Genomic DNA, 15801 nt, shown 5'->3' with positions numbered 1-15801 from the left:
TCCAGGGAGGAGTTCACAGAAAAAACCTAAGTGAACAGACTGCACAGAAGAACACTAGTGCTGTCGAGGGAGTGCAAACTGCGTACACAACTAAGATACCAAACAATACTGAAAAGGTGAAGGGGGGTAAGTGGTATTAAAAGTATTTTCAGATTATTAAGTCATAATTTTTATTATAATGTAACCCATGGAAAAAGGCACAATGGACTCTCTAAGGTAACCCTTAAATGAGTATTGAAAGGCTAATAGAGGGACAAAATGAAATAATGATCACTGGAGGGTTCCTTGGTGCTTACACAAGTTACAAACTTGCCAACCCAGCATTCCAAGCTCTCCAGTCTGTCCCGCGAGCTGCTGCTTCATTTCCTGTCCAGCAGTGTTCAGCCAAGCTGATACAATCACTTACCCAGAATACATCTTAGTCAAATGTCCTACCTGTTCATTTTCACTTACCCATTTTACCCGCTCTTCAAAACTCAGTTCAAGTCCCAAGCATTCAAGTATCTTATCTGATAGTATCTCCACTGAAAATGTATATAGCATTTCCTATCAGTATAAATTTCCAGTCATTTAAAACTGTTCACTTGTGCATATGTTTTCTCCCCCAGCTGGCCTGTGATACACCCTCAAAGCTGGAGTCCTTCTGTAGGTATACTAGCTACCAAGTACTAGACCGAATATTATTCAATACTAAAAAGATAAACTAACCACAAAACCACAGTGTAATTACAGAGAATGCAGTTTTGAGAACTGGAAAGTTATTTCACTATAAATCGACTCACAATATTAAGAAAGCCTCTGTTAAAAGTCCAATACCTCAAAAACAATGATGAATTTTCCATACTAAAAGCTGAAGTGCTGCTCAACAGAACTCAAACCAGGTGAGTTCCTTCCTCCTACCCTCCTGAACAGACACTAGCTTCCTCCTCTTCCTCCTCCTGCATTAGAAAGACAAACAGAGACACTAGCCTCCGCTTTGTCCTCTAGTACAAAAAGAAGACACTAGTTGCCGCCACCTCCTTCTCTTTCTCTTACTGGAGGTCAACATCCAAGCCACTGTATCATATTTAGTGCTGTTAAGTGACAGTTATCACAGTCTTAGAATGCAGGTATTGCATGTCCATTTTACAATTAAAAAGGAGAGACAAGAGTAGAAATGTGAGCTGAGCTGCACAGGCCACGTAGAAGATACAGCTGGACCAGCACATGACTTTCTCTTCTTTCTCGTTCTAAAATAGGATACTTTTCCTTACTAGATATTCAATGTCAGCAATTATGAAGAAATGCATAAATTCCTGAAAACACACAACCTACTACAACTGAATCAAGAAGGAATACAAAATCTAAAACTGAGGACTTGTAAGGAGACTGATTCAGTCATCAAAAACCTCCCAACACACCAAAGTCCAGCAGATGGCGTCACTGGTGAATTCTACCAAAGTTTGAGAATACCAAACTCATTTTGCAAGGCTAGCATTACCTTGATAGCAAAACCAGGTAAGGACAGCACAGGAAAGAAAATGAAAGCCCAGTATCTCTAGTGAGCAGAGATGTAAAATCCTCAACAACATACCAGCAATGCTAGCAAGCTCCCTGCCATCAGCTGTAGCAGTGACTTTTTGGATTTGACACCAAAAGCAAAGGCAACTACATCAAAAAGCTTCTGCACAGCGAAACCATCAACAAAAGGAAAAGGCAACCTATCAAATGGCAGAAAATATCTGTAAATCATGACAAGGAGTTAATATACAAAAAAAGAAACTCATAAAACTCAACAGCAAAAACCAAGCAATCCAATAAAAAAATGAGAAGAGGATCTCAATAGCCTCCTTTTCAAAGAAGACATAGAAATGGCCAACAGGTACATGGAAAGGCGCTCAGCAGCATCAGTCCTCCAGGGAAATGCAAATCAAAACCGCAGGGAGATAGTACCTCACGCTATTAGAATGGCTACTAGCGAAAAGACAAAAAATAACAAGTGTTGGTGGGAATGTAAACTGGTGCAGCCACTACGGAAAACAGTAAACTGAACTACAAAATGATCCAGAGATTTCATTTCTGGGTCTCTATCTGAAGGAAACAAAATCACTAACTTGAAAAGATACATGTATCCTCATGGTCACTGCAGCATTATTTCCAACAGGTAAGACATGTATTTGTTGATGATAAAGAAAATGCAATTATATATATGCACTGTGTATATATATATATATATATATATATATATATAATATAGATATATAAAATATATATGTGTATATATATACACACATACACAACAAAGTGTAAGGGAGAAAATCCATTCCATTTGCAACAAATGGATGGACCTTGAGGGCATTATGCTAAGTGAAATAAGACAGATAAAGACAAATACCATATGATACCACTTACATCTGGGGGGTAAAAAAGTGAAATCACATACACCAAGAACAGATAGAACAGATTGGTGGTTGGAGAGGCAGCGTTGGAAGGGAGGGTAAAATGGATGAAAGGGATTAAAAGGTACCAACTTCCAATTATAAAATTAAAAAATCATTCCAATTATAAAATTAAAAAATCATTAGGATACAGTGTACAGCATGATGATGATAGTTAGTGATGCTTTTTATACATGTGAAAGGTGCTAAGAGACCAGATCTTGTCTTGAAAGTTTTCTTTACAAGAAAAAGATTATGACTATGTTTAAAAAAAAAAAAATCTTCTTACTTGTCAGGAAGCAGTTCTGCAATGAAGTTTTCTACTGACACGGCAGTCTGTTTTTCATGGATCACCCCAGTTCGACGCAAGCTATCAATCCGTTCCTGGGCACCCTGAGCAGCAAAAGTGTATGTTAGAAACGGTTTCTATTCTAGTCAGTATTAAATATACTAATTTATGATTATATAAGTAATACATGTATATATCTATACACTCACATATATACTCATTATAAACATTCAAACAAATGATGTGATAAGACTGTTCAAAAAGCAAGATGAAAGTATTTCTGAATAAAACTACCCATGGATAATACATCTATTTTTATTGTGGACACAGCAAGGAAAAAGGGAGACCTGCTACGTAAGCTCAGAACCTGCTTATGGGATTCAAGGGATATAATAATTTCAGTAATGGATTTAAATGTTAATACTGGGTTAAGAAGGTCTCTTTTAGGACTGACTACTCTTTTTGTGCTCCTGGCATGTGGTTCCTCCCTTGCCCCAATAATCAAAATCTCTTTGGGGTTTCTTTAACACTCCACTGTTATCTTTCTAACACTATAGAGCTGTCTAATTAAAAACCAAATTGGTGTATCAGTATGTAAAAACCCATTAGCTCCATACAGATGATAGGATTAGCATCAGAATCATGAAAGAATGTAATGTATATAGTGATGTTCTATTACTCACTTTTAATCCAGCTGCATAGCCCACTGGTTGTGGGGCAATATTGGACTGTCCAGCTTCCCCTATGACCACGGCTAAGCCGAAGACCTCCTGGAAGGCATCTCGGACGGCAGCAACTTTCACTTCTTTATTTGATGTCACTACAATGTCCAGTTCACCTCCAGATTCTACGAAGACCAGAGGAAAATTTCAGTTCCATAGTAAAACAATGAAATTCTCTTAGTTACTATCATCCACTAACATTTTATTACATTATTAATTACATTATTACTACCATCATCGCAAAACGATGCGAGATGTAGACTAACTTTTGTCTTGGCTGAGAAAACTTGAGGCAGATAAGGTCTCCCCTGGGGTCACACAGCTACTCAGCGGTGTCAGAACTCAAGCGGAGTCTGCATCTGTTCACTGCGCCACCTGGTGCACGCACACGCTTCCCCCTGTCATCTAACGGCATCTGAGTCTGTGACTTCTCAAGAAAAGCAGTTTGTACTGGGAAATAATTTGGACCTCGAAACAATGGTATGCTTGGTTATTATGAATATATGAACTATATACGGTTGGGTCCAGGCAGTTATGAACAGAATAAACAATTATAAATGGTACTTATCATTGCTATGTCTTCTTTGCCACCAATAGTCACAAGTTGTGAAAAGTCACTTTTCAGAAGGTTTAAATTTTTTTGCTTTAAATGTTTAAAATCAATGGAAAAGTATTTCCTTGTTATTGCTACTGAAAAATGTCAGTTCTGGGTCCTAAAAATAGAGTTTATTTTGAATATGTATTAAGATGCAACATACTGTATACGTGAAGTTAAAGAATTCTATGACGGGTGGGGGGAAATCTGAAGACACAGAATTCTCTGTTCAGGGGTTCCCCCTCCCCCCACACTGAATACATACTGATGTACGGAGCCATGCCAGGGTCCAACGTTGTGATCATGCTCTCCACAGAATGTTTGGTTTTATCAAGTACAGATTTCACCATAGGGTTCCCAGCCACACCCTGTAGAGAACAAACATATAAATACCCCTTCTAAGCAAAAACACCATGATAACCTGATACTGAAAGAAAAACTTTTGAGATTTCCAATAAATTGCAGACTCATACTTTTGTAAAATGTAAGAAAAACAAGGTTATGGCAGCGTCAAAATTGCTGTGAAGTTTCAAAACACTCCCTTGGTATATCATCATAGATTGACAGCAGTCTGCAGACCCCGCTTCAACTTGCACGGCCCTGAGAAGCATGCTTTTTCTATCTATATATACGTTTATTTCATTTCTATGGATACATATTTTCCTTCAATTACTATTTACATATATATACATGTATGTATATACATACACAAGACTAGGCAAAACCTGTCCATCAACATCCCAAATAAAGACTGTAATCAGATGTCTCCAAAGACCATACTGTGTTCCCTAATGCAAAAATGAAAACAGCAAAAACATTTCTCATCTTTATTCCCCAGAGTAGTTACTTAATTATATAATATATGTAATACTCTACTATGTTCTACTAAAATTTCTTTTTTCCCACTTCCTATTTGTTTTGTTCCCAAATTCTCCCTTTTAATAAAGCCAGACCTATTCCTGTGAATTCTTAGAACCACACTGTTATCCAGGAGAAACCAGATCTGAGTATTTGTTTCTTTCTATACTTCTCCCAGAGTGAAACAGACTTGGAGCAGTGCCTTCTGAGATGGCATCTGGCTTGACAGGTCATGATTCTACCTATTCCAACAGACCATTAAACCAAGGTGACTCTGAAAAAAAGATGAGTTCATTAACACCGATATTAAAGACTGCTGACCCATCTAATGCTGAATTTTAGAAGAGTTGTTTACGGGGCTGTAGAGTTAAACTGGGTATTACAACAGGTAAGTGACACGCTGACACGTGTTCTTAACAAGGAGAAGAAGTAATAGTCCCCAGATAAAGAAAACCTTTAAAAAGCACCAGAGGATGTAAGGAAGCAAGCTCAGAAAAACGCTCTTTCTAAAACAGAAAACTCAAACGCTGTAAATCAGTTAACCATCTACCAACTTAAAAGTACATTTAATATATAATTAAATAGCAGCCAGACTTAGCAGGGTACTGAGGGGCAGCTGACAAAGTGATTCCAAATTTCATTAAGAAAAATAAATGGAAAAGACCAGTAGAGAAAAATTTTGAAGAAAAAAGAAATCAGCTAACTTACACAACCAAATGCTGATCTGTCTTTATAAATGCAGAGACTGACAACGACTGACCTTTCTGTCTCACTCATCAGTGACGCCCCTCACCCCCACCTCTGCAGAGTAGGCTTTCAATAACCATCAGTATCATAAATAAGCAGAATCACAATAATTAAAATGGAGTGGTACCACTGTGAAGACAAGCAGAACAGTGGAATCCAACCCACAGCCCAGAAACTGACATTCACACACAACTGAGTAAGAGAACAGTGACGCATCGCGTCACTGTGATGTGACTTTGGAAGAGCTGATAAAGTGGCTAGAAAATTACTATGTGAGGCAAAAGTCACACTTGAAGTACCAGCTTCATCAAATTGGTAAATATAAAAAAATCAAACTATAAGAAAACTAGATTAAATCATAAAAATGATCATGAAACATAGTTGGTAAATGTCATTTTTATCATGTAAAAAACTGACAGAAATGACTTGAAATTTCGAAGCTTTGGTGTAAAAAGCATGATAAAATGTACGATAAAAATGGAGAAAACAAACATATGAGAGCATATAATAAAATATTCTTACTATATTCAGAGCTCTTATGAATTCCTTAAAGACAAAAATCATCACAATTCACACCTGGCAGAGAACACGAATACAGACTTCAAAAAAGAGATACAAATGGCTAAAAACCACACTAAAAAAACGTTATAACTCAGTAACAAAGCCATGCAAAGTTAAAATAGGTATCTTTTTCCCTAACAAATTAGAAAATAGTGTATTTCAATTAATAATCAGTGCTGGCAAATGAAAGATGCTGGGAGAGCGTATCTTGGTATAACCTTTCTGGAGAGCAAGATGCAGTAATAATTCTTAAAATGCTCACTCTGACATTCCACTGACATACCTCTCAAACAGAGACACACATGAAGACCTACATACTAGAGTGCTCATCATAAGTGTATTGATAATTACTGCTAGAAAATGCCAGTAACAGATTAGTGAAATAAAACATGGGAAATAAATGCAATGACACATGTAGGGCAAAGTAGCCATAAAGGAAACAAATTCTGAAGGATATTTTATGGCTGAGAAGATGTTCATAATACATGCTAGGTAATGACAATCAAAAGACACCAAAATAGTGTCCACATGTCACTACTCCGTTTGATTTTTATTACAAAAGAGGCACACCTACACAGGTATGCCCATCCACAAGACTGAGAGGAACTAGAGAGGAAAAAAAGTGTAATAAGAATAAAAAGCTATTTTATTTTTTCCTTGTACCATTTTTAGTTTTCAAAATTCTCTCCAAAGAAGACCTACTAGTTTTATAATTAAAAAACTAAGCATGGTCTTTGAAGTAAGTACCCCTTACCTTAATAAAACCCCAGAGTCCACCAGCTGACACCTCATCCTGACCTCGACCAATTCTAGGATCTTCTTGTTCCTCTGGAAAAGTAATGGCTGATGTGGTTCCAGTTCCCTGTGCCAGAGATGTCAAACCAGCTTGCTGAGTAACAGGAGGTGGCAAAATACCTAGTGAAAGGCAAAAACTTCAATATATGTACTGTACTCCGTAAATGATTTCCTATGAAAAGATACAACGTACAAGGTAAGTAATTCAAAACAGCTTTAATAATGTAACCATATACTCAGGCATTTGCACACTGAGTTATGAGCTCAAAGAATCACCTAAACCTTTATGAAACACAAATTATGCAAAACTCCAAAAAAGAAATTTCTTTCCCTCCTTACAGGTTTATATCAGATGTCCCGAAAATGGACAAAAAACATATACCCAGAAGTACTTCCTGTCTGTCCTACAAAGCAGTTGGATGTGGTCAACCATAGTCTGAATCTCCCTAATGCATGAAATTAACTGATGTGAGCACTCAAGCCCATCATGTAAGTAGCTTGTAAAAATCAGAAAACATATCCATATACCCAATTTTAACTCAAAAAAGAAAACTGACACATACATGAGTGTCATACACTCTGCAAAAATTTTTATTTAAGACAGTTAAGCCAAGTTGGATAATAAAAAACGCAACAGTTGTTTCTTTTCCTAAGATGAAAAAAAAACCAGGAGAATATGACAAGGACGAAGTTTTCATACTGGTTTCCAGCAACCATTCCAGGGAAGCCAAAAAAGTAGGTGTAAGTGACCCAGAAAAGAAAATAGTCCAAAACCACCTGCTTGTGGCACAGACACTATTTACCTGACTAAATAAAACCATTTCCTGGACCACTGAGTCCTGGTAATTTTTCAAGTAAAGCTTTAAAAAAAAAAACTCAGACTTCACCTTGGCATTCCTCTGTAAGTGCACAAAATGTTAGGACAGAAGTTTGGAGTTCTGACTGACGATCCATATACTATTTGTGTACTATGTTTTATACAATATAACCATCATATACTACATAGCATCAGCTTTATTTTAATAATTTATATGTGAATAAGAAGCTCTGGAGATCTAGGAAAAGAGAATAAAATACTTTTTGCAGAGTAACTGGAACCCTCATACACTGCTGGTGAGAAAGAAACATGGTGCAGCTGCTTTAGAAAATACTCCGGCAGTTTTTCAGAAGTCGGCAATTCTGTGCCTACGTGTTCACCCAAGAGAAAGACAAACATGCCCACATAAAAACTTGTACATAGTGTTCACAGAAGCAGTATTTATGACAGCCAAAAAGTCGAAACAACCTAACACGTCATCAACTGATGAAATGAATAAACAAAATGCAGTATATCCATATGGTGGAGGGTTATTCAGCCTTAAAAAGGGAGCTCTGACACATGCGACAACATGGGTCAATCTTGAAAATACCACACTAAGTGAAAGAAGCCAGACACAAAAGACTACTATTGTAGGATTCCATTTATAGGAAACGCCCAAACAGGTAAATTCAGAGACAAAAAGCAGAGTAGTGGTTCTCGGCTGTGAGGACTGGGAAGAAGTAGGCAGGGACTGCTCATAGCTGTGGGGTATCCCTCAGGGCGATTTAAAAGGTTCTACAATCAACGGGCGATGGCTGCACAACTCAGTACATACGGCAACAACTCCTGAATTGTACACCTGAAAGGGGTGAACTGCATGGTATGTGAATTATATCTCAAAACTATTACTAAAAAAATACATCAGCTATAACCACTTTATTTCAAAGCATCAGTAAGAGAGAGAATTACCTGTTACTGGAGGTGCGGAAAACGACGGCATCAGGGGTGTCTGGGGAGCTCTTCCTGCATGTCCCCTTGTAATGTCGTAGGATGAACCCACGGAAAAGCCTGATGTGGGGGGACCCGAGGAGGGTGCAGCTAAGAGCGTGTTTGGGGCCGGAGCCGAAGGTGGGAAGTGCGATGGAGGAGGATTACTGAAGGCGGCAGCAGCAGACGGAGGAGGGACAGGAGGCGGGACAGAGGTGACAAGCACTGGAGCAGAAGGCACGGGGGAAGGGGCCACAAAGGGCACCGTGGCAGAAGGCCTAACAGGAGGCAGGGACGGCTGCGGGGTGGAGGACGCGTGCGGCGGCAGGGGCTGCCCAGAGGACACGTTTGGAGAAGACAAAGAACTGGCTGCAGCTAGAAAAAAGAGGAGGAAAAAATACATAACTGGAAATGCTTTTCACTTAAGTTTTCAAAGTATCTCATTACCTTCTCCTTGCAAAATTTTTAACAGCCCCTATCCCAAGAGTTATTTTGAAATGTGTCATTTAAAATGTATGAGTATGACTGAGTCAAATGACATTCAACTCCCATCAGTAAGAGGCAGCTATAAAAAACTGAGTTACAGTATCGTAGACCCTTTGTGTTTTTGTTTGTTTGTTTTCATGTGTTTTTAGCAAAATAAAGCTGTTTTTCATCCCTGCTGATATGACCATAAAAACGTCACAATGAGGGCTCAAAAACTTCGGTCAGAAAGTTAACCACCACAAAGTCACAGAACACTAGACCAAGCTAACACATGCTTTTCAGGGTATTTTTCTTGTAACAAAGATGACTTAAAGTCAATAAAGAACAAAAATTTAGCTAAAGCAAAACATACATGTTTTCTGTCTTTGGACTTAAATAAAAAAGGCTATTTCCCTTCATCCTGGCAAAGATCAGAGAAGTTTTAACACACAGGCACACTTCATTTTACTATGCTTCACTTTACTCCGCTTCTTACAAACTAAAGGTTTGTGGCAACCCTACATTAAGCAAGGCTTTCGGCACCATTTTTCCAACAGCATTTGTTCTTCGTGTCTCTGTGTGACATTCTGGTAACTCCTGCAACATTTCAAACTGTTTATGATACGGTATTTGTTACACAGGCATCCGTGACCAGTGATTCCTGACGCTACTAATGCAAAAAGATAACTCGCTGAAGGCGTACATGATGGTTAGCAGTTTTTAACAATATTTGGCAAAGGATTTTTTAATTAAGGTATGTACACTGCTTTTTTAGACATGATCTCTTGCACACTTAACAGACTACAGTATAGTGTAAACATAATTTGTGTATACACTGGGAAACCAAAAATTCATGTGTCTCGCTTTATTGCAATATTTGCTTCACTGTGGTGATCTGGAACCAAACCCACCTATCTCCAAGGTGGGCCTGTATGCTTTTTGTTTCCTGACTCTGAGAAAAGATAACAGTACCTTGACCACCCTCAAACACAGATGCCACACAACTGCACGTACCTAGAGGGGCGGGGGAGGAAGACAGCGCGGCGGCGGCCAGTCCTGCGGAACTGGGGAGAGGGGTCCCAGGGGGTGTGCTCTCTATTCCACTCTCTTCCATCATTTTCCTTCAGTTAGACTGTAAAAACAGCAAAATGTAGTAAGTGATGCACAGTCACAAAACTATGTTTTTAAAGCTTGTATATTTAGGAATAATTTTTTAAAATAATCAACAGATACATGTCTGTCTTCATAATTTATAATGCCACTTATTTCCAGATGAAGGGTCAGTCAAGATTCCTAAGAAAAGTCTGAGAATATTTAATGTGCCAACAGTCTGAGCAGTTTCATACGTCTACTTTATTACTGGGAAATAATTTTCTGTTAACTATGTTATTAATTACCCAATATATATCAAATAATAAATTACTAATTTAATTTTTGCCATTCAAGTGCATGTTAGATTTATATCTAGATTCCAGCTCCTATTACTTTTAAAATAAAAATAAATTATTTAAGGCATTTTTCCAATACTTCCTCTCGCCACATTAAGCAATGTATGTGGACTACTCCTGTTAACAGTAAAAAAACAAAAACAAAAACAAAAACTTTTTACTGTGCTCAATTCCTAGGTTTTCCTAGTTCACATTCTAAAATGTATCCAGCAAAGGCTAAATGATATCTCTCAGGTTTTAGAAAAGTTACCTAGATACCATTTTGTCCTAATGGATAAAAATGGACTGCAAAGTATGCAAAAACTTCCTTAAAAATTACACATTTTCAAGCCTGCCTCAAGTATAAAATCAAAACTTCTAAATGTACCAAATTTGGTTTTGAAGTTTTTACTCATTTGACAAATACTCAGTGAAAGCCAACCACTTGCCAAGCACGATACTGGTGTCTCTGGAAATGCAGCGTAAGCAGAAACAAACAGGACACTTACAGTCCAGCACAGGCGACAATCATACAGGAACACCAACCGACGTACAAAGAGCCGTAGCCCAATGATGTGCTCTGAGGGTCAGAACACATCTGTTTGATACGAACATGATTTCAACTTGGGGTCAGAAAAGGGTTCCCCAAGGAGCTCACGTACAAACTGAAATCTGAGGGATGCTGAGAATTTAATTAGGCAAGGGAAAGAAAAGAAAAGGAGGGCACATGCCAGAAAAAGTGAATATACAGAAGGTATAAAGGTCCTTTGAGGTTAAGGAAACATGACAGGTTCAAGACAATGCATGTGGCAAGGAGCAGAAAATAATGAGGACTGGAGACACAGGCAGGAGCCCAGACTGCGCTGAGATTTACAAGCCAAGTTAAAGAGCTGGGTCTTTCAAGAACAGAAAGTCACTGTGGGGCATTCAAACTGGGATAACATATTCACCTTTTGTTTTAATTTATTGAAGAAATTTTATATTCACAAGAAGATGCCACAATATAGCAGACTTCAAGAATGTCGTAAACCCAGCTTCTCCCAGTAACAGCATCCTACATAACTGGAGTGCAGTGAGCAAGCCCAGGAAATTAACATTGGTACAACACTAGGAACTACAGACTTTATTTGGATTTCACCTGTTTTTACATTCACGTGTGTGTTTGTAGTTCTATGAGGCTGCATCATATGCAGTGACTCATGCAGTTGCCACCAAGATCAGGATATAGAACTGTTCCATCACCCCAAGAAACTCCCATATGCTGCTCCTCTGTCACATCTTCTCATCAACCATAAGCTCTGGCAACCAACTGGTCTCCACCACTTTCTCTGTTACATAAATGGAATCACACAGCATGTAACCTTTTGAGGTTGGCTTTTCTCACTCAGCAGAATGGTCCTGAGATCCATCTAAGTTGTTGGATGTATCAATGGTTCTTTTTTTTATTGTCGCATAGTATTCCACTTTATACATGTACCAGTTTGTTTATCCACGTATTTGTTGAAGGACATTCAGGTTGATTCCAGACATTAGCAACTCACATTTGTGTTTTAAAAAGATTCCTTTGACTACAGTATGTAGATTGGGCCACCACGCAGTCTGAGTAGATGCAGAGACTATTAAGAAGGATATGGTGAGGGCAAAAAAGATACAGAAGTAATTCGAATAATACCCTAGTCTAATGACTCTCAAATGGGGGGTGGAGGAGGGTGATTCTGCCCCCATCCAAAGGTCATTTAGCAATGTCTGGAGACATTTTTGGTTGTCAGAACTAGGGGGTTTCACTGGCACGTAGTAGGTAAAGTCTGGTGATACTGCTAAAAATCCTACAATGAATAAGAAAGCCCCCACAAGAATTATCTGGCCCCAAATACCAATAATGCCAAGGCTGAAAAATTTCAGCCTTAAGTGATGACTGTGGAGATGGAGAAGAGTGGACAGACTCAAGAAATGTTTAGGTGGTAAGATTCAGTGATAGACTGAATATGGGGTCCAGGATGGGGAGAGGCATGACTTGCACAACTGGACAGATGGTGGTGCCACTCAGGAAGACAGGGAACACCGGAGAAGATCAAGGTGTGTGTCTGATGTCTGGGGGAGGAGGGATTATGCAGTATTTAGTACTGGACACGCTAAGTTCAAGATCCTTGAAACATGGAAGTACAGACACTGACTTGGTCAGCAGTTCAGAAACCACAGAAATGTGGGCTTCATCAGTTTACTGATAGTCTCTAATGTCATGTGCTGAAAAGGGGATTATCTAAGAAAAGAAAACCAAGTGAAAAAAGATGATGACCCAACCAAGCCTTGAAGAACAGCCAGGGAGAAAAAGCTTGCAGAAAAGAATGAGACAGCAGAAAGACAGGAAGAAAACCAGGACACTGTGGTGTCCACAAGCCACAGAGGAGTGTTTCAAGGTAGGAAGAGGCAACAGTATCAAATGCTGCAGAGAAGCCAAACTGGACGGTGCATGAAAAATTCAATAGACTTCCAAACTGCAGAAACTCAGAGCCGCTTCCATGGAATGAATGGGGACAGAAGCCGGCTTCAACTGGATTGAGGTGGGAGGTGAGGCAAACATGCACAACACTTTGAAAAAGTTTCACTGTAAATGTAGAAGAAAGATACGGCAGTAAGTAGAAAATAGAGACCCAAGGAGGCAAAATCCTTTCATTCAATACCTACACAAAAAGGTACACAGCCTGGGCCAGAAATGGCCTTCTGAGGACTTTATCAAACCCTGACAAGGCTACCTCTTTCACCTCCCCATTCACTGGTTATTCATCTTCCTCCTACAGATGCTACCAAATCCTCACAGTGGTCACACTTCCCTCAAAGGGGAAGTCAAATTTAAAGATAAATGTTAATGAATACATTTGCAAAACAACTTGTACAGTGAATACAACCCATAAAATGGAGTAATTGGTGGATTTCTTTCAGTCTTTAAAAGCATTAATTTTTGAGAATAGGATTAGTAACAACATTGGGTTAATTTTGGATACATAAACATAATACCTTTTACTTTTAAAAAAAAGCTACGTTAAAATAACAGTGAAGTTTCAGAGTTAGTAAAAGGTTCTAGTGCTGAAGTCTCCGCACAAAAATATTAATGTATCCACTTTAAAGAAAAAGTGACAGAAATGGCTTGGAAAATTGAGTCCTCGGTCATTGGACAGACCCTGCTCTTCCAATTTGCTTGTGTCTTTCCTTTACTGTTAAAAAGTGGATGCCTATTTTTAAGGATACAAGAAATGGAACAATGAACCTTTGATAAACATAAAAGCTTATTAAAAGCAGCTACTATTGTTGACATACTACTGGTTCAAAAGATAGTCTCTCCTACCGCACAATGAACACTGCTGCAGCAGGGTCCGAGTTTTGTCCCTACATTCCTAGTTCTGACCCCAAAATAACTCCCAGAGTGTTCACTGATCAGTGGTTGCACAGGGAAGAAAGACTGGAATGCCAAAATGTGTCATGTTCGCAGAAATGTACATGCTGTGTGTATCAAAATAACTGCTTTGAATGACAAAAACTCTCTTGGATTGGACAAATTCTGCCAAACTGAGAAGGGCTGTGCCGCAAATTTGCCTTAAGTAGGTCCCAGGAACGAACAGAGACAACAGAGTGCAAAAGCCCTCTGGAGCAGCGATAGGCGCGGACGGGGGAACCTACTGGAATAGAGGCTACTTCCCTCCGCCGGTCCCGATTTGTTGACCTACGAGTCTCCTAGGCAGGAGCGGCTGAAATGCCGTTCCTGGAGACAGCGGCCTCCCCCCCAGGCTCTGCCACGTCTCCCGGCCAGGCTGGGCCAGGCTAAGGTCAATGGGCGCCTGCAGGCAGTCTATCACCTCTCAGGAAGGTGGAGCCAAATGGCCTGGGACACCGGCGTCGGACCGGCGACAGGAGCAAAGCGCACAAGACCCCCGGGCCGCACCCACGGCGGGACAGCTTGCCCCACGAAGCGCACCGGTAACCCGGCCGCATCCGGCAGGCTCCCAGGGCCCGCGCCCGAACAGAACCCCGCGGGGCTCTCGAACGACTCTGGCCTCCCCGGCGCCGGCCGGCCCGCCCACCTCGCAGCCGCTGCGCCCCTAGACGCCGGCTGTGGTGCCCGCGTCCCATCCCGCAGCCCGCACGCACCCGTCCTGCTGCCGGGCTGTCGCTCACCTGCGGGCCCAAAAGAGTGTCTGCGTGACAGTGAAGAGTGGAGGCTCGGGAAGCTGGGGTGTAAGACTAAGGCTCCGAGAAGACGAGGAAGATGCCCACAAGAGCTCGCCCGCGCGCAGCCCCGCCCCCAAGATGGCCACCGGAGGCGCGTGTCCCTGCAGCTGCCACGTCTGCGCGCGCTGCCCCGCCCCGCCCCACGCAGCACGCCGCCCCGCCAGGCCCCGCCCCCTGCCCTGCGCCCCGCCCCGTCTCTCTCGCCGGGAACCCCCGCACCGAGGCCACAAGTTAAACCCGCTGGAGGACCTTGGTCCAAAGATCCTCCCGCCCACTAGGGCAGGGCGCTGCCCCACTCTACAAGCATTCTGCAGCAGGAGTGCCCTCCTTTCCTCTCCACAACCTCCGTACGCGAGAATGGTACCTTTGTTACCAGGGGTAGCTCACTTAACGCTGTGCTGGGACCTCCCACGGGGAGGGTGATGAGCCAGCCAGGGTCGTCTGGGCCAGTCCGGACCTCCAGGCAGGATCTCGTTCTGGAAACAGGAGACAGCCTTTGTATTTTCGAAGATCGCCAGGTAGCAGCTCTTGCATCTGGAGAGAGAGAGATAGCAGGGTGCGAAAATGTAGCAGCTATCAGACTGATGTTTCCCCCGAAGTTCATCTTTTACACTTTTTTTTTAAATGGAAAACCAAAGACAAAAATGATCAAGTTTCTTAACCTTATGTGCTGCACTTTAAACAGTTCCTCAAAGTCGGTGCTCAATAATGTACACCAGATAAATCAGCGAGTAGAGTGCAATGGAGTAAAACAAGCAATTTGCCGTCAGAAGTCCTGGTTTGGGTCTGGGACTGCCCTAATGCCACTTACGCAGTTATGTGACTTTGTACAAGTCACTTATCCCCTAAGTGTCCATATTTCCATCTGTAAGGTGGGAATAATATTTGCCATCTCTCATCAATCGGGTAATAGAG

At 40.8% G+C, this 15801-nt stretch overlaps 1 protein-coding gene across 2 annotated transcripts in view; it reads right to left on the bottom strand.

The window, feature by feature from the left end:
• The window catches only part of PRRC1 (proline rich coiled-coil 1), a 33123-nt gene extending 17790 nt beyond the window's left edge, over positions 1 to 15333 (bottom strand). Inside the window, exons 1-7 of one of the 2 annotated variants that reach the window (XM_031448938.2) lie at positions 15251 to 15333; positions 10250 to 10367; positions 8753 to 9145; positions 6944 to 7104; positions 4289 to 4391; positions 3390 to 3553; positions 2707 to 2810 (exon numbers count right to left, since the gene is read on the bottom strand). In XM_031448938.2, the coding sequence (XP_031304798.2) occupies positions 2707 to 2810; positions 3390 to 3553; positions 4289 to 4391; positions 6944 to 7104; positions 8753 to 9145; positions 10250 to 10352 (1028 nt within the window). In that variant the 5' untranslated portion in view covers positions 10353 to 10367; positions 15251 to 15333. Of the gene's footprint in view, positions 1 to 2706; positions 2811 to 3389; positions 3554 to 4288; positions 4392 to 6943; positions 7105 to 8752; positions 9146 to 10249; positions 10368 to 14832; positions 14970 to 15250 lie in introns of those variants that run through there. The other variant, XM_010981017.3, reaches the window with a different exon arrangement.
• Positions 15334 to 15801: the final 468 nt, after the last annotated feature.

This window comes from Camelus dromedarius, chromosome 3, assembly GCF_036321535.1.
Source record: "Camelus dromedarius isolate mCamDro1 chromosome 3, mCamDro1.pat, whole genome shotgun sequence".
NCBI lineage: Eukaryota > Metazoa > Chordata > Mammalia > Artiodactyla > Camelidae > Camelus > Camelus dromedarius.
Note: the sequence above shows the minus strand (reverse complement) of the source record. Positions and strands in the feature narration are given on the sequence as shown.